The 26,789-nt window shown below is 40.7% G+C and overlaps 2 protein-coding genes across 4 annotated transcripts in view; one reads left to right on the forward strand and one right to left on the reverse strand.

The window, feature by feature from the left end:
- gria1a (glutamate receptor, ionotropic, AMPA 1a) overlaps nt 1-26,789 on the reverse strand; it is an 89,034-nt gene that overhangs the window by 41,525 nt on the left and 20,720 nt on the right. For all 3 annotated transcript variants that reach the window (XM_014412132.3, XM_004541131.4, XM_004541132.3), the window contains exons 3-9: nt 26,308-26,547; nt 21,027-21,211; nt 6,327-6,380; nt 2,897-3,055; nt 2,432-2,599; nt 1,409-1,513; nt 542-649 (exon numbers count right to left, since the gene is read on the reverse strand). In XM_014412132.3, coding sequence (XP_014267618.1) covers nt 542-649; nt 1,409-1,513; nt 2,432-2,599; nt 2,897-3,055; nt 6,327-6,380; nt 21,027-21,211; nt 26,308-26,547 — 1,019 coding nt within the window. The remainder of the gene's footprint in view (nt 1-541; nt 650-1,408; nt 1,514-2,431; nt 2,600-2,896; nt 3,056-6,326; nt 6,381-21,026; nt 21,212-26,307; nt 26,548-26,789) is intronic.
- Nucleotides 7,338-11,138, forward strand: LOC143421742 (zinc finger CCHC domain-containing protein 12-like). The gene is made up of 2 exons (XM_076891393.1): nt 7,338-7,841; nt 8,145-11,138. Exon 2 carries the CDS (start codon nt 9,128-9,130, stop codon nt 10,847-10,849), a length of 1,722 nt encoding a protein of 573 aa, XP_076747508.1. The 5' UTR covers nt 7,338-7,841; nt 8,145-9,127; the 3' UTR covers nt 10,850-11,138.

The following is a 26,789-nucleotide window of genomic DNA, read 5'->3' on the forward strand; positions in this document are numbered from 1 at the left end:
AAAGGATGCACTGACATACCACAGCCTCATATATAACAGTTACTTTGTCTATTTCATGAGAAGTTCTAATGCTGCACAGACACTTCTGCTGGTTCTTTCTAGTCTGCCTGTTTTTTTTATGTGTGTTGACATTACCACAGAGATTATGTTGACCTTTTGTGAGCTTTTAAAAGTGCAATAAATGTGTACTATACCAACTCTAACAGTCATCAACACTGTATGTCAGGCATGAGATTCTGCACTTCAGATGTACACGGAGCAATAAAGTTATACTGATACTCATTGTTATTCTGAGCAGGCTTCAGTCAGAATGAGAGCAGTTAGAAAATGTAGCTGGGAAAAGAAACAAGAGAGCAAGATACAATTTCGGATGCCTGCTGAATTCTTTCAGGGTCGTGAAATTTAAGGAACTCTACCATGATAGAAAATATGTTACTATTACTTTATCTGTTTCAGTCTCTCAAATTAAACACCCTCGTCCCCTAAAAAAAGCCCTTAACCTCTGTTTGTTTGAGTTTTTTTGTTTTTAACTCATACTTACCAAGATAGTGGTGACTATGTAAGTTCTGTTCAGCAGTGGGTAAGTCTCGTTGCTCCCTCTCAGGCTGGCTGTGGTCACGTACTTCTCATCTTCATTCCAGTAGCCGACCTAAGGCAAGGAGAATGTGTCACAAAGTAGGGCCCGTGTTTAATTAACTGCCTAAAGTGAAACTGACTATATGAGAGAAAAATAACTTTTACTCCCACTCAAAGACTCGAGCTTAAAGGCAGTTTATCATATTTCAGCTTATATTTAAGTCCAGCTCAATGACCTATCAAGCTGATTTAGCAGCTCTTACTGTGAATGACTGAAATCCCAAAAGAGACATGTATGTGGAGTGCACAAAATTTAATTGAAATGATGAGCTGTATTTAATAAAAATGTATAATTTATCAGGCATTTCAGATAAATTCAAGTACTTAAGTCTCCTCACTGGATAGCTTCTCCAGCGCAAGAGGAAAATATGAATTTCCTGCTATTTCAAATAAACATTCAGTTGCATTTGCAAGACTGAAAACATACCAAGAAGTAAGGTAAATCCATGTCTCTAATTTACCTTTCACCCTTAAGGTATTTGCAGCAGTAATGATGTACTCATTTGGGAGCTGCTCAGTGAGGTGTGAGAGTAAAAAGCTACTCATACACTTCACTGAAGGTAGTAGGAGATTTCTTGTTAAATGTGAATCTTAACTTTTTAAATTAGAAACTGGCTCTTTGGAGCATTCACTCGTTTGACTACAGTACAAGGTTTTAAAATAAGCTACAGGGTTAGTCAGACACATGTAATAAGACTGCATACATATTGTCTTTTTAGAAAGGGGGCCCTTGGGCAAGAATGAATATCTTAAATCGGACCCTCAGGCTCACCTTCTTGGGTCCAGAGGGGGCCAGTTCCATGACACTAACAGTGTAGTTGGTTCTGCGGCCTTTCTCATTAAACTGAATGTGACCAGTCAATCCATCTATACGGACCTGTAATGGAGTCAAAGATATCGAATAAGTAATTCAGATCCTCTCACTTCCTTGGCTGGTACGGCTGCCCCGTAACGTGATATTCAACCAGCGTTTCAGTGCTAGGAGCAAGCACTCGCACATCATGCTAACATGACATGCATTCTAAGCGCAACTCGCATGTTTTGTGTCGTTTTCATTTGTGAGTGTCCGCGCGTCACTGTGGACATAAATGACAGACGGTGTGCACGTATGTGTGCAGAGTGCACCGTGTTTGTCTTGGCTGTGTGATGGAATTAATTGAGCGAACACGAACGGCTTCAATCTCCAGTCTATCTGCAGGCAGATGGCGAGACTGATTCGGAACAGGCCTCTGCGCAGCCACTCTGCAGACAGCGCCTTGGGCAGCACACTCACACAAGCACTTGTACTGTACGTAAATCCTCATGAACACAAAAGCAGTTTTTATATTTCCATATTTTGCGTGAATGGTGTTGAATGGCTTGAACTTAAATTTTCTTTTTTTTTATTAGCGTTCTAAATTTAATCCAAATAACTGTCCGTGTTCCTCAATGCACATGCGGGTCGGCGTTCGTGTGTCTCTGTGACATTAAGGAGTCTCACAGCCAGTCCAGCATTTTCATCACCAAATATTACATTTCTAAACTCAATTGCTGATGTCATATTTCATGATAATCACAGTCGAGTGTTATTGCCTGCAGGTTGTGTTTACTAGCTATGATGTCACATTTGATACTGGAGAGCTCTCCAACGACTTAATGTGAACTTTACACGACAGAATGAGACCTAATTTGTTCAGCCAGCCCAAACTCAGGAGCTGTTAGCCAATGTGCCACTCAAGAAATTGTGTGAGTGTGCACGAGGATCTATGTATTTATGCGTGTGTGCATTAGTGTGTTCCTCTCCACGTGTGCAGACCTGCTGCAGGGCTCTCTGGATGTCTATGCCCTGTCCCCAGGGAGCTGGTGGGTTGGCTAGGCATTCTCCAGCGTTGCCCCTGCGAGATATGTCTATCCTCTGTCTCCTTAAATTCTGAAAGGCTGTGGACATGACTTTCACCCCGTCATATGTTAGAGCACCTGTGTACTGCAGAGAGCAAGTTTAATTCAATTACATTTCATGTCACAAACACTAGAAGCGCTTTGCTTAAACATCAGAGACTTCATTTCTATAACTTAAACTTTAGGTTACTTTCTTATGCCTGTAAATACACAAATACCTTGATATGGTATCACTCTCAGCTTGGTATAGATAAATAATTGCTATAGCAGAAATCCAAAATCCAAAAAGCATATTCAGGTAAGAGTTACCTATTATATAGACACTAGGCTTAGAGACTTATGGAAGAAGAAGAAAGTAACTCAGAAATTTAAGGGGTAGTACTTTGAGTCCAGGCTTGGGCACTTTGGAGTCCTTATTATCAAACTCCATCCACTGCTGGACGATGCGGCTCACACTCGGCTCTGAGTTGTTGACGAGCTGAAAGCCGGTTATGTTTGCCCCACCTTTCCTCAGATCTGTCAGATCGATGTCCAGAAAACCCTGAGAGGAAACCAGACAGAAACAGATTACACACACATACTCACACAGGTACAGAGGATATGTTAACTCCCTGTGAAATCCAGCTGATATGTTCTTCTACAGCAGTGGATTGCAAACAGGGGTTCTGGTTATCCAGGCGTCACAAGAAAAAAACCCACATGTAAAATGGATCTCGCCTCTACTTTTGAGCTTCATAAGCAGTTTAGCTTATAAGCAGATGGATGAATGGATCAATTATCATAACTTGTTAAAAACTGCATCAAAGGGTTTCAAGCAGGTGAGCATTTTGTAAGAACACTGTCCAAAAAGGTTTTGGAACCAGCAGCAGGGCACCTAACATTTGGTGCCGCTGGTTGGGTAATTTAGCTAACTTTATTACATTTTAAGTACTGCTTTAACTGTGCCATCACAAGTTCAGGTTTTAATTTCTTAATAAAGAAAAAAAATCTTTCATTTTTACATAGGGAGATCATCCCATTGAGCAGACTTCATTTAGGTCTTTCCTGAGGGACAGAAGTAGTGAGAAAGAAAATAGAAAACCTCATTACATGGAAGGAGCAGTCCGGCACTAATCTGTGATAGACGGAGTCCTCATATGCTACTGTTAACAACAGCAGGATCAAAACCTTATAGGCTACTGTGAACAATGCAAGGCGAGCCTCAGGCAAAGAAGAATGGAGGAAGAAGCGATTTACTGTAATGGTATTTCCTTCTTGTATCCCCCCCCCCAAAAAAAACTATTATGTGGAGAGGGCTGTTTTTCAGAGGTAGAAAGTAGGAAAGACAGTTTCAGTCTCTCAGCAGGCTTCCTGTCAGCGTGGGGAGAGGAGGAGGTAGACAAGAGGGACCGGGTGGGAGTGGAGACAGAGGAGGAAAAAAGATTTGTCTGTGATTTGTCTGAGGTTTAAAAGCAAAGTTTTGATTGATGAGGAGAAAAGGTGCCTCTCTCTGGATTGTCTCCAGCGTACCATCCGTTTTCTTTCTTCTCTGCTCTGATGTTGTTGTTGTTTTTTATCGTGCCATTTGAAGCCTTGGCTCTTTTTATCACATCCGTTCCGAATTCGCGCTTGTTTACTGTGTTTTGATTTTCATACAGTCAAAAGAACTGAAGAAAAACAAAGAGGACTTGCTGTTCCCTAGCCTAAAGTTATCTAGAATTGTTTTTTTTGGTTTTTTTGCCCTTTTTCATTTAAGAGAAGAAGAAAAATACCCCAAACATATGCGGGCAACCAAGAGGGGCAGCATTCAGTCTGCTTTAACAGCCGCATTTCCCTTAATGTACCTGTATGTGTTGCCAGGTGTCCATATTTCTCAGCTCAACAGACAGACTTATGTCTTTTTTCTGCTCCATGAATGAGCTAATGCTGTGCAGTCAGCTGAGGAGGTTACTATAGAAACTAGCCTTTGCTAACACAGGACGTAGATGGGGGATGTTCCCGACAGAATTGTAACCACAATTTAAGTACTTACTGAAATTCAGTCTGTGCTCAGAATCAACGCACACAAGCACACATGTGCACTGAGGTAAGTAAATTAACTAAAAGGTCCAAGGACGTATAAAGTCATTTTCTTTCTTTTTTTTCCCCGTTTTTTTGGTCCAACATTTTAACGGGCCCATTATAAATGACTGTGGCCACTTTGTATATCATCTGTTATTACCGTCTAAGCTTTATCGTTTAAATTTAAATCTGGCAAACCGGTTGGACAAGGGAGATTGAGTCAATCTAAAACGCCAGCAGTGAGAAACTGTTCAAGCCAGCATCTGCATATTAATGTTGTTATTACCACAGCTTCTGTTGATGCCAGTTTTCTTTTCATTTAGCCACATTTATCGAGTGTTGTCAGGGTCTAACGTGTGTGTGGCGAGGAAAAGGCAGCAGACAAAGAGAGCTAATGGATGTATGCTTTCATACACTGGCTGCCTGACCTTTTTCTGTTGCTGTGAGTCTGCACAGCTTTCTGTCACTGTCGCAAGTCTCCCACTTGTGTTGCTGTGATTTCTATAGCTGTGGCAGTGAAAGGATATTTGACTTAGCTGAGCTGCAGATGGAATGAGGGTAAAACCAGACAATTCTATTGGGTAAACACAACTATTGAATTGGCAATAAACTACTGAAAGTTTGGAATCCAGTTATGAAATGAAATATAAGACAAAAGATACAATTTACATACATTTATATAAATTCAAATAAAGTGTGAATGCAGAGAAGAATAGTGCCGTGCAAAAAGTCCTGAGCCACCCCTGATTTCTCTCTTTCTCTTAGAAAATGAGAAATAGGCACAGTGAGTTACTGAAATCTGCCAACATATATGAACATTTATTCTTCAACAGAACCTGAACTCTTTAACACAAGCTTTCTTTTAACTTTATTTTAAGTGGTCTTCATGCCTGATTGTATTCCATTCTGTATTTTTATATCCAAGTATGATTTACTGCATTGGCAGTGTGTTTGGGATCATTGTTGTGCTGAAATGTTACGTTGTTTCCAGTCATATGCTTTCCAAATAATATTACATCAAAATCTGACGGTACTTTTCTGCATTTATAATGGAGCCCCAAATCATGATAGAGCTTCCACTGTGTTTTACGGATGGTTGTTAACCCGTCTACTTAAATAATTTCCAATCAATCTCCATTGAACAGTAAATGGACCAACTAAGGCATCTCTCAGGTCTTGTGTCAGGTCTTTGTTGGTTTTGTTCCCCTGTTTTTTAAGGAAATGGATACCGCTCATTTGCTATAGTTAGTATTTTTTAAGACCCGCCACTTCTTCTGTTGTCCTCAACTTTTTAAAGTAAACAGTGTCCAGATAGTTTTCAGTTAGTAAGTCTTTAAGAATCAACATGTTGGAGGAAAAATACTATTTTATGCTTGTCAAAGTGTTTTATCTTTGGCATTTTTTGTAGATTCAACTAAAGAAATGGAAACAAATGACATGTTTTTGTGACAGACTGCTAGTAATAAACTGTTGAAAGACTTGATTTAAAATAGATTCTTTGCTAAAGTGTCTGTTATGTGTCAGCACATATGATTAGATGATTCATAGGTAAGCGCTAACTGTGGCTTAAAAAAAATATTTGGAAATGGTCAGGTACAGGAAGTGGACTGAAAATGGGTGAAAAAGCAACCAAAGAACTTCGGAAATGCTAGAGAACTATTGCTCAAGACGTCTTAAAAAATTACAAGAACATCTGGCTTCTTGGAAGCAAAATATAATTGGTTATTGGTGGTTATTAAGAAATTTAAAAAAATGAAAATAGTCTTTCTTACCAGATTAGCCAGAATATAGTGGTAGCTCTTTGCATTCTTTCCTTGATCTACAATCTGAAAGATAAGAACAAAAGAGACATAAAATAAAATGCGTGCCACACACACGAGCACACAAGGTTGTTTCGAATATATTCATGTGTGAGAAAGTGCGAGGAAGGATATGACACTCTCTCGGCATCACACCACAGACAGGACAGTGTAAAGCATTTGATCTTGTGCAGGACAGGCAGAAAGTAGGTTAACAGGAAATCAGAGCAAAGGGACTGGCCTTTGAACATGTTGGCTTTGAGAAAATGACAGTTCTGGAGTCAAAGAATGTCCTTTCCTCCCTTTCCTGCCAGTGATGAATGGTTCTGCTATGGAAGAAGTGTTCTTACAGCACTGCTGTCTTTATGCAGATATTTGTTCCAAAGAAAATGGCACAATATCTACCAAGCAAAATGTATCAACAGAAAATTTTGATACATAACCCGAAGAGGGAACAACTTAAAAATTAAATATTAAAAAAAAGAAGCAAAGACGGAGAAATATACACAGTTTAAGACATGAGGCAGACTCTTCCTAATCCTACTAGTCTTCTCTCTGCTCTCAGTATTGTTCCCTTGTGAGCTCTGGTTTGATCTTTGATCTGATATTTAAATATTTTACAGAGTTCTACTTCCCTGGAGCTCCATCAAGGTCTAACAATACCATGAAATAATGCAGGCTGTTAGTGATGAACTGTGCCAGCCCTTCTCCCACGCTTACACTCTGCATCTCTGTCCTGCCTGCGCTGTCATAATTCCTTCACTGCAGGCGTCGCAGGTCGGCCAATCACAAAGGGCCAGGACACTTTAAGAGATGGTTTATTTATATTATGAGTGGAGCAGGTAAACCGAGCGTCACTTTTACTTAAATCTAAATGTAGATTAAGTATATGATTAAAAAGAAAAAAATGTCATGCTTAGCTGGTGGCTAAATTATTTTTTTTTCTTGGCTAAATAACGAGTCTGCTGTTGTGTATATGTAACCCTGGTTAACATAGCTAACAACAAATAAAAGCCTGTTAGTAAAAACAGTCATAAGAAATATATTACAGGTGATAAATAGTCAATAAATAGATCATAATGGTTAGAAAATTCATTAAAAACATCAGCAATGATATAATTCATGGTATAGGATTTCATTTGTGTTTAAAAGCATGTTAAAAGGGTACAGAACTTGCTAATTCATGGTGTTTTATGTTAATTCAGGTAAAATGGCTAAAATATGTGTTGAGACTCTTATTGTGAAAGGGCACGCTGCAGCGTGACTCCTGTGATTAGCCACACCCAATCGGGTTGTTCCTTCTTTTTGATGCTGGAGAGGGAGAAATGCAGACAGTCCTTGCAGAGCTGCTGCTTAAATGAGTGAAAAAATAGTAAAAATAAGCCAAAAATCTACTTAAAGCCATTTTTGTACTCTGGAGAATGTATTTTTGTTTTTCCGACCTGTCCTTGCCTTGGTGACGTTGTGAACATAACCGAACGGGACTTGGTGAGTTCAGAAATTGTCTTTTATTTCATGCAAGAAATTTTTGTTGTATTATATTGCTCATTTCATGCAAATGGAGAGCCAAGGTAGCAGATTTATGTTGTTTTATGTTAAAAACGGTGGATTCGTGCTTAAACGACACACAGGCTGCAGTTCAAAGGCCTTTGACGGTGTTTCAGCGCGCCATATTGGCATCACCTCATTTACGGCTAAATAAGCTGGAGAAAACGGACTTTTACTGTTATTTAAGGGCTACCCGTGTGTTATTTTCGAATGTTTATGCACTTTATTTTGTTGTTATGGTAGGCCATTAAGGTTTGGATCGGGAAATGCTGAGCTAGAATCGGAGTTTGATCCGCTGAGCGAGAAACAAGATGGCGAGCCACCCACGGACCCATTGAACTGTACCGAGCAGGAAAAAGGAAAACGCCCCCTGCTGGACGTTGAGCTCTTTCGCTGATAAAACTCGTAGGATTAATCCATACACCTCTGCAAAAGAACAGCGGACTTTTCAAAGCACTGGATAATCATTCGGAGTAATTCCAGGACTAATAGTTAAAGGACACAAAGACAACTTTCTTTTGTTTATTTGTTTGTTTAAGGGATTTATTCAGCCTTTTGCTGAATTGTTTTCAGTTTTACATTTATTTATTTATTTTTGTAATTTATTTTGGTCAACCTTACATTTTAATGCTGTAATGGTGTTAATGGAAGTGTAAATAATTTTGTTGGGTTAAAACAAAATAAGAACTGGTTGAGAATTTAAAAGTGAACCTAGACCAAGATTAAATTAAATCTTGGGCCTAAAGAACTGAACTTGATTTAAAATAACACAGTGTTAATGCAAATAGATCAAAGGATAAACTTGAACTTAGAACTTGAAATAAATAAAACAATAACCTAGGTTGAGAATAACATCCTTCTAAAGCCAAATAAAAGGTTTTGAGATAAATAGGATGAACTAACAGAACATACTGAACTAAGAAGGGGAAAGAAAACATCTTGTTTTCCTTAAATGTGTGATGTTGAATGTTTTATGTAATGTGTCTATAACTGTCTATTCTCTGTCTTCACAAAATAATAAGCCGGCAATTTAAACGTATTTACTGGTCTGTGGTCTTTATTACATGCTACGCTCATTACTGCTCTAGTAGTCGAACCTAACTGGTCCTAGTATACTGTAACGACTCCAGAAGTGTTACAGAAGTGGCGAGCCAGCCAGGAGCAGTAATTGATCCCTCAAGTTTTTTTTCTGACCCAGACCTCAAAAATAGGCCAAGTCCGGCAAAATGGAAATAGTTGACAGAGAAAATGTTAAAATCCCAAACTCAGTTATTGTTAGTGGGATTACAGGCACAGACGCTGATGAAGCTTTAAAATACTTTTTAAGCAGATATGGTCGAACAGCAAGAACCCTTAAGATAGATGACCCTAAGTCTTCTTACCACAAAAATGCTATTGTAGAGTATGAGAGTGGATCTGCTCTGTCGACACTTGAACCCTTACTACCCTACACACTTGAATGTCCGAATGAAGTCACTTATCAGATACGAGCCCTGTCACCTGAGTACATCGCAGCTGTTACCAACGTCGCCACCAACAGTTTTTTCAATGAACTGCAAAGCATTGCTAGACTTAGTGGCAAATCTTTTGAAGCTGTTCTGCATGAACACCTTTCCCAATGTGCTCAGTCAGTCACACACAGCACAGAAGCTCCTACCCCAGATGCACAAAGTGAACTAACAACCCAAGTACAAGCAAATGACCAACTTATCCAAAGTGAAACTGCAGAACTGATCAAAGCTAACATATGCATCAGCGATTCTGAGTCAGTCAACCAGACACAACCAGATCTACAAACTACCATTCCACAGAGCTTTATAACACACCCTGATGTGCAAAAGGTTGTAGTAGAGCACATAGTGCGAAGTGAAGCTCTTGTCTCACCAGTGAGCGCCTCCTTCCGCCTCAGAAATTTTTCAGGCAAACTGCCCTGTCCTAGTCATGAGGTGGACTTTGATACATGGCGCCACAGTGTAGAGCTCATACTTCAAGATCCCAATCTGTCTGACTTGCAACGCTCACGGAAAATCGTAGACAGTCTTGTACCGCCTGCTGCCAACGTGGTGAAACCTCTGGGCCCTGAAGCCTTGCCCTCAGCTTATCTTGAACTACTCCATTCAGCTTTTGGCACTGTGGAGGATGGCGACGAGCTTTTCGCCAAATTCCTCAACACATTACAAGATGCAGGTGAAAAGCCTTCACACTACCTCCATCGCTTGCAAACAGCTCTCTCAAAAGCTCTGAAAAGAGGCGGTGTCGTAGCTAGTGAAGCAGACCGACACCTTCTGCGTCAATTCTGTCGGGGGTGTTGGGATAATGCCTTGTTAACAGATCTTCAGCTCGAAAAGAAAAAAGATAAACCCCCCTCATTCACCGAGCTGCTGCTACAGTTGAGAGTGGAAGAGGACAAGCATACTGCAAAAGAAAGCCGAATGAAAAAACATTTTGCTGCCACCAGACCAAAAGTAGCCTCTCACTCTATTGCTGCAAATGCTGACTTTCCTGCGCTCACCATGCAAGACGATCTCACTGAAATGCGAACGCAAATAACTGCGCTGCAGAGTGAACTGACAAGATTGAAACCCCAGAAAGTAGACCCACCAGTAGATGCTCAAAAGGATTTGGTCACAGAATTAAAGGCACAAATCAGTCAGCTTCAAAGCCATCTCGCAACATTAACCCCGAACCCTCCTAGGAAAAAGTCTAACCCTCCAAAAGCTACTGCTAAGACCAACTCTCAAGTACCCGAACGAACCCTTTTGACATCCCAAGCTGCGAAGAGTAGGCCCAGGCCTGGTTACTGCTACCAGTGCGGCGAAGACGGCCATATTGCCTCTGTGTGCCCAAATGACCCAAACCCGTCTTTAGTCACTGACAAAAGGAAACAGTTGAAAGGAAAACAGTTGCTGTGGGATAGACAAAACAAGCAAACACAGCCTTTAAACTAAATGGAGCCCTCATTGCGGGACAAATGGGTGCTACGGACAAAACTAGTCCCACCGAGACCTTCACATAAACCCAAAAAACGATTCTCAAACAATAAATCAGCCACTGTGAAACTACCCAAGGGTCTAATTGGAGCTAAGTACACTGCTCAAGTGAAAATCAATGATCAAGCTTGCAACTGCCTTCTTGATACCGGATCGCAAGTGACCACAGTGTCCCGATCGTTCTATGAAAACAATCTTGCAGACCTTGAAATCCATCCAATACAGGACCTGCTAGAAGTCGAAGCTGCAAATGGTCAGAATGTTCCATATTCAGGCTATATTTGTGTCAACATTACCTTTCCAAAGAACTGTTTTGGTACTGAACTTACTGTGTCTTCTCTTGCATTAATTGTTCCAGACACACGCTCTAGTGTTCAGTCTTCTCTCTTAATTGGCACTAACACTCTTGACCTTGTCTTTGAAAGCCTCTCCTTGGCTAATACAGACCTCAGTATCCTGCCTTATGGTTATAGAGTAGTGCTGAGCGTGTTACAACAAAGACACAAGCAAAAAGAGGACGACAGCCTTGGTCTTGTCACTTTGTCAGGGAAAGAGCCTGAAGTCATTCCTGCAGGCCAAAGTCGAGTCTTAGAGGGTTTAGTCCACGCAAAAACTGAACACTCAGGCGGGTGGGTAGTAGTCGAGACCCCCTCTACATCCTCCTTGCCAGGTGGAGTCTTGGTCACCAACTGTCTACTTACCCTTGCTGAGAAACCCTCACAAAAGCTTCCAGTGGTCCTGCGAAATGAAAGTAAGCATGACATAGTTATCCCTGCGAAAAGTGTCATTGCTGAAATGCATGCTATTCAAGAGATCATACCAAACAGTCAGATCACAGAGCAGTCCAAACAGACTCCCAGCTCAAACCCTGCTGAGCTTAATCCTAACTTTGCTGATTCTCCAGTCCCTGCTGAATGGAAAGAACGAATCACACAAAAGTTAAGTGCTATGTCGGAGGTTTTTGCACTACACGATACAGACTTTGGTTGCACTAACAAAGTAAAACACCAAATCAAACTGAGCGATGAAACCCCTTTTAAGCACAGACCCCGTCCCGTACGACCACAAGATCTTGACGCCGTACGGAGGCATTTGCAGGAGCTAAGCGATGCAGGTGTCATTCGCGAATCCGAGTCGCCATTTTCCTCACCGATAGTGGTGGTAAGGAAGAAGAATGGAGACGTAAGACTCTGTGTAGATTACCGTAAGTTGAATCTGAACACCATCAAAGACGCCTACGCGCTTCCTAACTTGGAAGAAGCGTTCTCCGCCTTGACAGGATCGAAGTGGTTCTCGGTCCTTGACCTCAAAAGTGGGTACTACCAGATTGAGGTCGATGAGGCAGATAAGCACAAAACAGCCTTCGTATGTCCGATGGGGTTCTTTGAGTTCAACCGGATGCCTCAAGGCATAACAAACGCTCCCAGCACATTTCAAAGGCTGATGGAGAAATGTATGGGCGACATCCACCTTAAGGAAGTCCTGGTCTATCTAGACGACCTTATAGTTTACTCCGAAACCCTCGAACAACACGAGACCCGCCTTCTCCATGTGCTTAATCGTCTCAAAGAATACGGTCTGAAGCTATCGCCTGAAAAATGTATGTTTTTTCAGACGTCAGTTCGGTACTTGGGGCACATTGTCTCCCAAAACGGTGTAGAAACAGACCCCGAGAAAGTAGCAGCGTTAAAAACATGGCCAAGTCCCAAGAACTTGAAAGAACTCCGCTCCTTCTTAGGGTTTGCAGGGTATTATAGGCGGTTTATTAAGGACTTTTCTAAGATCGTAAAACCCCTTACCAACCTAACTGCTGGATACCCCCCACTGCGAAAAAACAATAGCTCTAAGTCCAACTACGTCCAATACTTTCAGCCAAAAGCTCCTTTCGGGGAGAGATGGACAGAGAGTTGTCAGAAAGCGTTTGAGACTATTATAGACAAATTGACTTCTGCCCCAATTCTAGGCTTTGCCGATCCCAAGTTGCCTTATGTATTACATACAGATGCAAGCACAATCGGGTTAGGGGCAGCTCTTTATCAAGAGCAGGAGGGAGAGTTGCGAGTAATTGCATACGCAAGTAGAGGACTATCCAAAAGCGAAAGCCGTTATCCTGCTCATAAGCTTGAGTTTCTTGCCCTCAAATGGGCTGTAACGGAAAAGTTTTGTGATTACTTGTATGGCAGTCCTTTCACAGTAATAACTGACAGCAACCCCCTAACTTACATTTTGACCACCGCTAAGTTAGACGCGATGAGCTATCGCTGGTTGTCCGCCCTGTCCTCTTTCGAGTTCCAGCTTAGGTACAGAGCAGGCAAACAAAACATGGACGCAGATGGCCTATCTCGTCGTCCGCATCTCGAGCCATTAAATGACCTTGTCTCCCTGAAGGAACAGGAGCGGATCCGTCAGTTTGTGCAACACCACTTGCCTGGCACCGATCCTTTCACTCACGTTCCCACTCAAGCTGTCAGTGCAATATGTGAGAAACATCTAGTCCAGTCTCTTGACACAGACCATGCTCTCGCCTGCCCACTCGTAACTTCACTGTCTACGTCCGTTGATGCTGTTCCCGACAGTTTCGACCAGTGTGATGCTTTTCCTGTCATTCCAAGCTTGTCAGAAGAAGAGATAAGACAAAGTCAAACAAACGATCCTGCTATCAGTGAAATCATACACCAGCTTGAAACAGGTGAAACATCTCCTCCTACTGTACGCAACGAGATCCCACAACTTAGCATCCTTCTGCGTGAGTTAAACAAACTTGAGTTGCAGAACGGGATTTTGTACAGAAAAAGACAAGTAGGTGAAGAGACACAGTACCAGCTGGTTCTTCCTGAAAGTCTAAGATCTATGGTTTTCAAAAGCCTTCACGATGACATGGGTCATTTTGGTCTTGACCGGACCCTTGATTTAACCAGAACCAGATTTTTCTGGCCAAAAATGGCCTCAGACATAGAGCAAAAGATCAAAAGCTGTAGCAGGTGTGTTTGCAGAAAGACTCTGCCAGAGAGGGCGGCGCCCCTAGTAAACATTCAAGTCACCAGACCTCTAGAGTTGGTGTGTATTGATTTCTTGACAATTGAACCAGATCGCAGCAACACTAAAGATGTCTTAGTTATTACAGATTTCTTTACGAAGTATGCTGTAGCAATGACAACTCCCAACCAAAAGGCTAAAACTGTAGCCAAGGCCCTGTGGGAAAACTTTATAATCCACTACGGTTTTCCCGAGAAGTTGCATAGCGATCAGGGAGCAGACTTTGAGTCAAAAACTATCAAAGAGTTATGCGACCTAGCTGGGATTCAGAAGGTCAGAACTTCACCCTACCATCCCAGGGGAAACCCTGTGGAGAGGTTTAATAGAACCCTGCTAAACATGTTGGGTACACTCAAAGACGAAGACAAGAAACATTGGCGTGACTTTGTTAAGCCACTCGTTCACGCGTATAACTGCACCAAACATGAAAGTACAGGGTTTACGCCGTACGAGTTAATGTTTGGCAGACAGCCTAGGTTACCCATTGATCTTGCCTTCAATGTCCCCCTGAACCATCGCCAGCAGCAATCTCACTCACAGTATGTTAAAGCCCTCAAATCTCACCTTCAGGAGAGCTACCAACTGGCTACCAAAAATGTAAGCAAAGTTGCTGAACGTAACAAAACTAGATATGACAAACATGTAACCGAATCTGTCTTAGGTGTCGGAGATCGCGTGCTTGTAAGGAATGTTCGGATTAGGGGAAAAAACAAATTGGCTGATAAGTGGGAGTCCGTCGTCCACGTGGTTGTAAGCCAAAAAGACAACCTCCCAGTATACACAGTCAAACCCGAGCATCACCAAGGTTCCACTAGAACTCTCCACAGAGACCTTTTGTTACCTTGTGGGTTTTTGCCAACTGCCCCTGAAAATCCTCCAGCAGTCCAAGTAAAGCCTCATCGGCCAAGAACACGTCAACACCCAACAACTGATCCTGATGAACCTGAACTTGAATACCACTCTGAGGAGGATAACTACCCTCTGTATTACCCTCCACTTCCTCCCAAGGAGATCTCAAGGTCGATTGAGGAATACGAGGTAGTTTTTCCTCCCAAGGCTAAGTCAAACCATGCTAATGAGCAACCCAAATCAGACAATTCTCAAGTCTCAGAAGATGTGACAGTGCCTGATATTGCTCAAGAGCACATGGACATGACGGAAACTGTAAATTTACCTGATTGTGGAAACCTACCGGATATGGAAAACTTACCTGAAAATGACAAAATACCTGAAATGGAGAAACCACCTGAAATGGAAAACTTGCCTGAACCTGCAAAGGAAGGAGCTCAAATAACTCCACCAAATGAAATGGACAATGCATCGGATTCAACGAAAACTAATGATGAGGAAGCAACTCAAACTCACGTGAATGAAACTGAACCTGTAAACAATGAAACTGAAAGAAATGACCCCGAAGCAGAGCAATCAGTCAGAAGATCATCCCGAGAGAGAACAAAGCCCAAGCACTTAACATACCCTCAATTAGGCAACCCTCTTGTTGGCATAGTTCAGTCTTTGTTCCAAAGCTTAAGTGAAGCTGTCACAGGCTCTATTGAAATCCATGATATCCAGGTAGTCTGAGTATGCATTATGCAAAGGGGCTAGCATACATTTAAGAGGGGAGGGTGTAACCCTGGTTAACATAGCTAACAACAAATAAAAGCCTGTTAGTAAAAACAGTCATAAGAAATATATTACAGGTGATAAATAGTCAATAAATAGATCATAATGGTTAGAAAATTCATTAAAAACATCAGCAATGATATAATTCATGGTATAGGATTTCATTTGTGTTTAAAAGCATGTTAAAAGGGTACAGAACTTGCTAATTCATGGTGTTTTATGTTAATTCAGGTAAAATGGCTAAAATATGTGTTGAGACTCTTATTGTGAAAGGGCACGCTGCAGCGTGACTCCTGTGATTAGCCACACCCAATCGGGTTGTTCCTTCTTTTTGATGCTGGAGAGGGAGAAATGCAGACAGTCCTTGCAGAGCTGCTGCTTAAATGAGTGAAAAAATAGTAAAAATAAGCCAAAAATCTACTTAAAGCCATTTTTGTACTCTGGAGAATGTATTTTTGTTTTTCCGACCTGTCCTTGCCTTGGTGACGTTGTGAACATAACCGAACGGGACTTGGTGAGTTCAGAAATTGTCTTTTATTTCATGCAAGAAATTTTTGTTGTATTATATTGCTCATTTCATGCAAATGGAGAGCCAAGGTAGCAGATTTATGTTGTTTTATGTTAAAAACGGTGGATTCGTGCTTAAACGACACACAGGCTGCAGTTCAAAGGCCTTTGACGGTGTTTCAGCGCGCCATATTGGCATCACCTCATTTACGGCTAAATAAGCTGGAAAAAACGGACTTTTACTGTTATTTAAGGGCTACCTGTGTGTTATTTTCGAATGTTTATGCACTTTATTTTGTTGTTATGGTAGGCCATTAAGGTTTGGATCGGGAAATGCTGAGCTAGAATCGGAGTTTGATCCGCTGAGCGAGAAACAAGATGGCGAGCCACCCACGGACCCATTGAACTGTACCGAGCAGGAAAAAGGAAAACGCCCCCTGCTGGACGTTGAGCTCTTTCGCTGATAAAACTGGTAGGATTAATCCATACACCTCTGCAAAAGAACAGCGGACTTTTCAAAGCACTGGATAATCATTCGGAGTAATTCCAGGACTAATAGTTAAAGGACACAAAGACAACTTTCTTTTGTTTATTTGTTTGTTTAAGGGATTTATTCAGCCTTTTGCTGAATTGTTTTCAGTTTTACATTTATTTATTTATTTTTGTAATTTATTTTGGTCAACCTTACATTTTAATGCTGTAATGGTGTTAATGGAAGTGTAAATAATTTTGTTGGGTTAAAACAAAATAAGAACTGGTTGAGAATTTAAAAGTGAACCTAGACCAAGATTAAATTAAATCTTGGGCCTAAAGAACTGAACTTGATTTAAAATAACACAGTGTTAATGCAAATAGATCAAAGGATAAACTTGAACTTAGAACTTGAAATAAATAAAACAATAACCTAGGTTGAGAATAACATCCTTCTAAAGCCAAATAAAAGGTTTTGAGATAAATAGGATGAACTAACAGAACATACTGAACTAAGAAGGGGAAAGAAAACATCTTGTTTTCCTTAAATGTGTGATGTTGAATGTTTTATGTAATGTGTCTATAACTGTCTATTCTCTGTCTTCACAAAATAATAAGCCGGCAATTTAAACGTATTTACTGGTCTGTGGTCTTTATTACATGCTACGCTCATTACTGCTCTAGTAGTCGAACCTAACTGGTCCTAGTATACTGTAACGACTCCAGAAGTGTTACATATAGCTACAGCAAATTTGGTTGTGTGTGTGTGTGTGTCCTGACAACAGTCGCATAAAATAAGGTCAAGTGAGCAGCATTAATTTAAAGCTTAATAACAGCCTTAACCCGGTGGATATGAAGTTTGCTTCATGCTCTCCATGCAGGCAGTGTGGTAAACATGGTTTTTCCTTTCTCTTTCTCTTTGCAAGCATTTTGCTTTGTGTATACAGTGCAAAGTGCACTCATTTGTTTGTGTGGTGTTCGCGTGTGCGTCTAATGATGCCGTAGGTCATGACAGAAGGTGGCATTTGTTATTAATGATGACCTCAACACGAGGGGAGCCCTGCGGCCAAGCCTCAGGCAAGGAAAAACAAGAAGGAGGGAGGAGAGACACGAACCAGTACTGACACCAATACACCGTACAACAGGGGGAAACACACAGCCACACTGGACTGTCAAATGGAAAAGTTTTGGCTTTGAGTAGCTTTTTTTAAATTATGCATGCAGATTTTAAGAGTCATTCAGAGTTCAGCCCAAAAAGAGCAGGTCACCCTTTTTGTCTCTCAGTTGGCAAACCCACTGAAACATCTCTGCGGTGGCTTTTCTATGAAACTGCCTCTACACTCGGTTTGTGTGATATACTGTCAGTGGCTGTATTGTAAGACAATATCTGTACGGTATGAGATGAATTAGATGCGATCAGTTGTGAGTTTAAAGGGCAAACCAAGCAGAGGTGTTGTGTATATATGTGTTTCTCGCTGGATGGGTGCACAGGCAGGGCAGCGTGGAGGCAGGGAGCAGATGTCGGTGATTGATGGTGGCTGTCTGAATGGAGAACTTCTCGGGCTCAGCTTCTGTAAACTGGTGAGAACTGATGCAATAACCTTAACTGTAGACACCAGGCCATCAATAACATTCACACAGAGCAGTGATAGCCTACAAATACAGATGGGGATGTGTGTGCACTTTTTTTTCTTCTCTGGAACAAACATAAAGAACTATGACAGTCAGACTGATAACATGCGTGGAATCAGCAAGCAAAACAAATCACACCTTGGTGCCTTCATATTATGCCAGAATGCCTGCTTGTAAAAGGCAGTAAACCCCCCCCCCCCACCCCCACAAAAAACAACAAAGTGAACAAAAGTTTTTGAAATAACGGGTTCTTGGTTTCAGACAGCGGTTGAATAAAAGCAGCTCATTTTGAGTCAGCAACCACTGATTTTGCTGATTGAAAGACAGCTTTTCTTAGCAGCCTGGTAATTAAACTCGGGAACTGTACATGAGTTAGATGAAAAATATATTTTAATGTTTCCAGTTTGCTCATTTTAAACTGAGAACCCTGTGAAAAGGGTCTCTTGAACCTAAGTACTTCATTCATGATAATGTGCATGATAAAAGACTGTCCGTGGCAGGGCATCCACAGAGGTGACGTTTAATGTGGAAGACTAATAAATAGTAGAAATGTAACAGTTTAGTAATAAAGTGTAGATGTTGTATCCTAAATTATTGGTTTAATGTATCTACTGCTTCTTATTAACAACACTTAATAATCTGCCCTTAAAATCTCAAGAGCTAAACTGTCACCTGAGGCTGTCTCCAAAAGCAACTAATCCCCTTCAGTATTAAAATTTGAAACTATACAGCATAAAAATGTTCTGTTCTGGTCTTTTTAGCAGATTTTAACAATGCTGAATGTAAAACACTGTACACCATAACAGCACCTTCACAGCACCACTGACTTGGCGTTATAAAGCTAAAACTACATTGAGTTGAATTAACATTGTTATGGAAGCCTGTTCACAGTCTGCTAGGCTGCATTTGAGCTAATTCCAATAACCAAATGAGGGATGAGCCTGACTAGTCAGCTAGATCAGGGGTGTCAAACTCAAATACACAGTGGGCCAAAATTCAAAACTGGAACAAAGTTGCAGGCTAACGTTAATAGTTATTGAAATATATTTATTCCTCCAGATATAAGAATGAATCTTTTCTTATGGACTCAAACACATTTTGCTGAAAAACTGAATATGGAACAAGCAAAGCTTAATACTAAACAATATATATATTAGCTGTATAATACCAGTAGGCCAGCTCTAATAGTAATTTGGTATGGCTTCGCGGGCCAAATGTAATCAGGCTGCGGGCCAAATGTGGCCCGCGGGCCAGAGTTTGACACCTATGAGCTAGATGTTTGAATGTTTGCCAAATTTGCTAGTCTGTGTCAGAAATAATAGTCTGTTTAATGGATTATTTTTCTTTAATTAATGCAGAAAGGCAGTTACTCGCTCAAAGATGGTTCAAAGATGACACCACTGGCGACTACCTGGGGCTACAGCCCTGACACACAGCCAGCACCCTACTCACGTTCTTTCTACCAGTGATAACAAGCTGGGGAAAAATAAACTGATGACAGCTGTCCTAACTAGCACTGATGTATAAAACCTGGAGAATAACAGGAACATAACCAAGCATCCATAGCCAGGTGTAATCATGTTCTGGATGTGAATGCTAGCAAGCGTAAACCAACGCGGCTGCTGTTAGTATCACAAAGGTTAGACATACTCTGCCATCTAATCTGATGCTGTGTGTTTGTAACTTTATAAAGGACAAAAAATGGCCCACATTTCAGCGGCTTCCAAATAATATTGAACAAGGAACACGATTGACAATTTCATATTGCTCCTGTAACACACATAACATATTTGCTGTAATGTGGACTCAGTTTAAATGTTTTCTTAGGATCTTTTACACTAGTCTAACTTTTTTCTCTTGGTTACACGACTAACAAATTAGTGATTTAAACAAGAGAAAAACAAACTGTAGCTACTGTCGGTGAAATGCACCCATACAGCTGTCTGTGGACTTTGCTAATAAAGCTAGCTAGCATTAGCCCATAATGTAGCGCTGTTCCCTCTCATCCAGCTATATTCATTTATGGCTCCAAACAACCTAATTGCAAAAAACGCCATTTCAAAAACCAGTGGGTGATGACACAGTGTGTGTGTCCATCACAATATTCTTACAAGCGTATAAACATTCACTTTTCATATTTTTAAACACTATTTTTAGCAGTTGCTAAGGAAACTGCCAACATAACATCCTAGTACTGGATCATGTGTAAACTGCGGTGGTTACTGTGATATCTTCCTTTAGCCAAACTACTGTTTTTGTGAATAATTAGTCAGAACCATTTTCTTCATATTATCTCCCTGTTGTGTTTTTAATAACCCTTTATAAAGGTAACAACAAAGAGACACCGCCTTCGTGATATAATCTGGAGTTCAAGGGACCTGCTCTGCCTAGTTACAGTTGCTAAGCTATGGTTGGACAGTCTGTGTTTGATGGAAGGGGCTGTGAACAGTCAATTGCGATGATAGGATCCTTTTCCTTTTAACAATGCGGAGGTGAGAAAGTGATGATCCTATCATGGGAGAACTGCTGGCTTCAAATGCCAAAGCTGCGTTATTTATCTTTTACTGTCCTTGATGCTCCAGCAGACGAGACATCACAATAGACCAACAGCCAACCACCACATTAAATTTATATCCCCTCCTTTCTTTATCTGATAAAAATGTGTATAAATTTGTCCTGAAATGTTTGTGCCTTTTTTGTATGTCCGACGAATTCTTTTAAACTTAAGCCACATACATAACTAATACTTAGCTTGACATCTGTCTAAAAGAACAGCTGTATGCTTTTGTTGTGCTATGAGGCCACGTTTTTATGCTAAAATTTGATTATACATTGTGAAAACATAAAAAAGAGTGAATGTTTTTACCATTTGCAGTATGTTGTTGAGTCTCTCAGTCTCACAGTCAATGATAATCTGGCCCTCCTTTCGCTTGTCCAAATCCTGGAACACCTTCGCAAAGGCATTACTCGATATGGTCTCCACATTGACTGAGGTCACCAGCCAATTCCTCTCTGCTGCCGTGTCAAGAACCTTCTGCAGCACAGACAGACCTGGAAGACAAGCAAATGAGAACATGTGTTTTTGCCAAGTGTACGGAATAACTGAAATGCGCAAAGAAAGCTCTGGAGGTAACTGTGTGGGCACCTGTAACAGAACTTCTGCAAAGATGATGAATGACTAGTTGGTATTCATCTACTGGGAGCAATCCAACAGTGTCTACATCTTATTAGACAGCATGCGAAATAAATTACATGCGGGGTAACCTCATGCTTTGTGTAGTTATATTATGTACTGCAAGATAAATTAAGACAACTTGTGAGCCAAACAGAAGCTGCACAGAAACCCAAACTGCCCCTGATAAGCTTATCCATCAGAATCTCCCTTGTAGCTCTGGTGATAAAGTGTAACGAATGCGATAGTCCATTAAGCACACTGACATATACAGGTGCACATTTCCAACTCGCACACCGCCGGGCTAAATAATCACCATTTTCATGGTAACAAACAATCAGCTAGACGACACACTCACAGTAAGCTTTAAGTCCGTCCTCCAAGCCCCAATTACAGGTGGCTCTACTCAATTACACTGTCACCAATACCCTGCTGACTCATTCGAGCATCACAGAGAAGCAGGTAGAGCAGCCAAAAAGCTAAAGGCTCATGCTAAGACAGGATATAAAAGGTGATTATGGAACACATTGATCTTGAGCTCTGATTTACAACCTGAGTCACTGTTGTACTTCTTTGCTGCTGGCAGCAGACCAATCAGATTCCTCTCAAGCTGGCAGCCGCAGTTGTTCCACAGAGTAAATAAAGTAATTTCACCCACGGCAGACTGGCAGCCATTACCCAAATGAATTATAGCAATCACAAAATTTAGAATTGCAAACTGATACACGACGTAGTTGTGTTTGCTTCTATGTTACTTAGCTGGCAAGCGCTGTTAAAGACTCCTTCGTTCCGCACATCACGCGGTTCACATATATTCTACGATAAATGCACGCAAATACTGGCTTTCCCACAACAACAGCAACAGCAGCAACAACACAGACCCTGTCAAAAGAAGAATGAGAAATGAAGTCACAGCCTCTGAAAGATGATTGCTTGGTCTTATTAGAATGCGCACCAGCTGCTCTCCAGGCAATTCACGCTGCTTTTTTTGACAACAGGTCATTAAGAAATAAAAAGATGGATGGTGTTTCACCTCTATATATGACCACAATATAGCACATGTAAATAAATTAGGGAACCAGACGAATGTGAGAATGCTGAATGGAACTGATACAGAGGGGTTGGTACATGGCTATTCCTTTTTACCTCATGGTGCCGACGCATTTAACAGAAAGATGAACGATAGAGTGATGAGCACGGGGAGACAGGAGATAGTGAGCTGTGAATAAAGTCACAAGGCCGGCTGTACTTTAATGGAGTCGAGCTGTAGTAAGTGTTTCAGCACCATGGACAGCACCACTCATTGTAACCAGGACCCGTGTTCCCAAATATGATAATCCTCCCAGAGAGCTCATCAAAAACTATAAAGAAAACTGTAAATAAAACTATAAGCAAAGAGTTCCAGCTTAAGACTGAGTCAGCTCAAAAGACAGAAAGGTGGTGACCCTGTCGCCAGGTATAACTCATTCTCTCAAAGGTTGTGCTTGGTTCAGTGAAAATGATGGGCAAAATCGGCAGACCTAATCATATAATTTACTCTGGAAATGGTTTAAACATGAATATAAAATTGTAATAAATAAGTTAGTTGCATAAATCTGAAGCCATACTTTAGTCTATGAAATATTTGAAAACACGGACCTACCAGTTTATTATGTTGGCATACTTTGCGCTTAATTATTAACAGTGAAAATTATTCAGCTTTTACAAATTACACCTACAACGCCGGGAAGTTCGCCATGTCTGTGAATGCTTTTGCAAGTCTGAGATGTGAAAAATAAAATGAACTGAATCATAATACGAGACCGTGGAAGAGCTGTAATTGTTTGTGTGATCACTCAGCTGATGAAAGCTGGACCGACCAAACTCATCACTGCTGCACTGCTGCACTGCTGTGCTCTTTTTCTTTTTTTTCAGTTCAGTGTTATTGCGTTGGCTGGAAGATGTGAGTGAATTTTAAATGAGATCGACCACAAACATTATCTTAGCTCAGCATTTGGAGTTGACACACATGCAAATGCACAATTTATTATTATTATTATTATGCAGTCACTGTTATTATGGTGGGAAATTTAAATACTTAGTTACACTAGCTCCAAAAGTCACACCATTTCTAGCTTTACCTATTTCCATACAGCCACTGTGTAAAATCTTTGTATAATCCCGACTTTAAGAGAAACTCTGTGAATTTACTCATTATTTTCATTAGCAGCTACTTTTAGTACTGGGACACATTGAACCCAGAAGTTAATTGATTTTCATCTTTTCATTCTTTTGCTATTTATTTTAAATTCTTCTATTTCTTTTAAAAACCTAATATACTTATTTAGTTCTTAATCTGATTTTACCTTGGAATACAGCTGGTTAGCAGTTAAGGTGTGCTAAAATTAGTGTTTGAATCTCATTAATGGATTCTAATGTTTTCTTTATTTTTCATTTGTTTTGTTACAGATGTATTGATTGCTTGCCTCACTGACCGACTGATTTACCTCAAATATCCTCTCGCATTTTTAAATGTGCTTGATGCACTCCTCTAAATCAAAGTCAGTCTGACAGGAGAACTCACAAAAATGTTCCCTCAAAGGCATACTGAGAGAGAATGATATCATAATGGAATCTGGCTGTCGTAAGCACCCTTTTGGCCAGAGGCAGTACATGGGCGACCAGGGCAACAGACAATCAAGAACAGAGAAAATAACACTTTAGCAAACTATTTCCTGAATATTGTTTATGATAGGTTTAATGGGCTATCAAATTTGTTTTCCCATTCTTGGCTTCTGAAAATAAAAATGATAGGCACATTTATTAGGGGATGCTGTAAGAGAGCAAGACAAATGGTAATAGAAAAGGGGGGAAATACTAAAGCCTCTCAGGTGGCAGGAGAGTGATAATGCATGTGATATATTTGTATGTCCTTGACTGCTTTGGATAATGGATTAAACACTGGAAAAATGCTAACATAGGTAGACATTGAATATGAATGTATTAGACTAGAAATTAGAGAGCTTTTGGTCTTTTAAATCAGAAAAATGCAGGTTTACACAGTAACAGTCTGGTCTGAAAGTACATCTACTAAGTGAGCAACACACCAATTTTACAGTAAAATACTGTATTTTTTTAAATTCTCAATTTAATAGTGTTAAAATGTTAATGTTTAGCTATGCTGTGTTTAAACTTTGATTCCTTGCCAATAACTGGACTTTTTTAAACCAGGAAGTGAAACTTCACAAAATTTGTTTTTGTGTCCTGGGTCATTGTAGGCAACAATAATCTAGCATTTTTGTTTGTTTGTTTGGTTGTTTGTTTGTTGTCATAAGAGAAAACCACAGAAATAAATGCACTGTGGCTCCTCCTCACAGAAAGTTCACACACAGTGCTCACCGCTACAGCCTATGCTATGATGTGGCCAAAGCTCCTGAAACAAAGTAAAGGTTCTGGCCAGTGTTCATACTCAGTGTTGTTTCATGTAGAGGACATTCCTACAAAAGCTGAGATCTTGTTATAGTTCCAAAAAAAAAGGACACGGAGTTTAGGGTCCATAGACTATCGACATATGGTTGCACTTTGTTCCTCATAATGAATTTTAAGACAGAGTACAGACAAATGATGACAAATAGTTTTGTATGGTTATGGTAAACCTTATACTTTAAATTGTACTGTACCATAATATGTTGTTGTAACTTACAAGAGATACACTGTAGAGTGTACGAGAGTTTCATGCTAGAAAATTCAATTCAGTTCAATTCAATATAGTTTTATTTATATAGTGCCAATTCACAACATCTCCTGAAGGCACTGTCAACTTAACTGATGCAGTGTACCTAATAAAACATAGTTTGATGAAACATTTAGAAGAGGCAAACACAGCTGCTCTATACCATACTACACAAACTGATCAAACTAAATACGATTTCTTTTAAAGGCTTTAAATAACCATGTAGGAAGAGTGACTGCAGTATAGTATCCAAGCAACAGAGACGACTGATATGGATTCTGCTGGCTCCATCCCACTACTCACAGGGGTGACCCTCTCAGACACAAATATACACACACACACAGGCATACGCAGAATTCGTGAGTAGTTAATAAATGGATCACAGAAGATAAAAAATAATAATAATCTGAGGGGCATGTGTGGCCGCTACGGTCATCATGCATTGACAGGCCAAAGACTGCTGTGAAATCTCTACTGTCACTGCTTGATTGTGTGCTGTGTGGAATGACATAATGGCATCTGTCTTTTAAAGCTGACTTAAATCTGCTATTTGTCACACACAAGTCAAACACATAAGCAGATACAAGCTGCAATAAGCTGTCATACAGCCTAAATGTATTGAAGTGCGCCTGCTTTTGGGCATACACAAAAAATACACAAATCATGGTCATGCTCCAAAACCCACAACACCTGGGACAGATGGCCTGGCATTATGGGGAAAGCTATAGCTGTTTGGCTCTGGGGGAGATGGAGAGGAAGAAGCAGGAGGCTGACAGGTGTGCTACTTTATTCTTGTCTGACTATGCAGGAGTGTCATTAAAATGTTCAATTTAAATGCTACAGCACTCCTTTTTTTCTTTCATCGGACGGACAAAGGAACTGCAGCAACCCTGGTCTCTGTTGAGGAGCGCTCAATAAAAAGCTTAATCTTTCGTACCATTGTGCGATTTATCTGATAGTCAGTGCAGGTCAATATTTCTATTCGGTGCTCCCTGTCTGTAAAAAAGTGGTGGTCTAAAATAAGCGTTCTGATGACTGCTTGTTGCTGCACAATGGCTAAAATTGACCCTGCTGCTGTCGCCATGGCAATATAAAGATGACAACTGGTGGCTGGTCTAACTACTGGTACTGGCTGTCTTCGTCTGCACGCATGCTCGTTTTCATGAGAGAAATTCCACCGTCAGATTCTGACATCCTTCTTTTTTGTAACGATGGAGGCAAGCCTAAACATCAAGTCAAACAGAGAGCCAGCAGCTTTCCTACCTGAGTTGGAACTGTACATGTAGACAAACTTGGACCATCCATAGTGTTCGATAACTCCCACCAGCGCATCCTGCAGCTCGGGCCTGAGCTGGATCACAAATTGGTTGGCTGTTTCAATGGGGAAGGATGGTGTCACAAAGCAGACGTGCAGTGCTCCACAGAAGGACATGAGCATGTTGACTGTCTTCCTGTCATACAGGCCAATGATGGCATACACACCTTTGGAGAACTGGGAGCAAACTGCAAGAGACAGAACAGAAAAACAAGCAGATATACAGGGTGTTAGTCTTTAAACCTTTGAACAATGAAATCAGCAAAAACATCAATCCAATTATCTTTTCATTGCTGTTACACAGCGTCTATTAAGCGACAAATTAAACTTTGTCGCCATCCTGCCTACATTTGCTAGTAGGATAAGAGTGATATGGTCCAATAGGCAATTATCGTAATTAGCCTGTAGAGCTATCGTGTGCAGGTCTGAA

This window comes from Maylandia zebra, linkage group LG2, assembly GCF_041146795.1.
Source record: "Maylandia zebra isolate NMK-2024a linkage group LG2, Mzebra_GT3a, whole genome shotgun sequence".
Taxonomy (NCBI): Eukaryota; Metazoa; Chordata; class Actinopteri; order Cichliformes; family Cichlidae; genus Maylandia; species Maylandia zebra.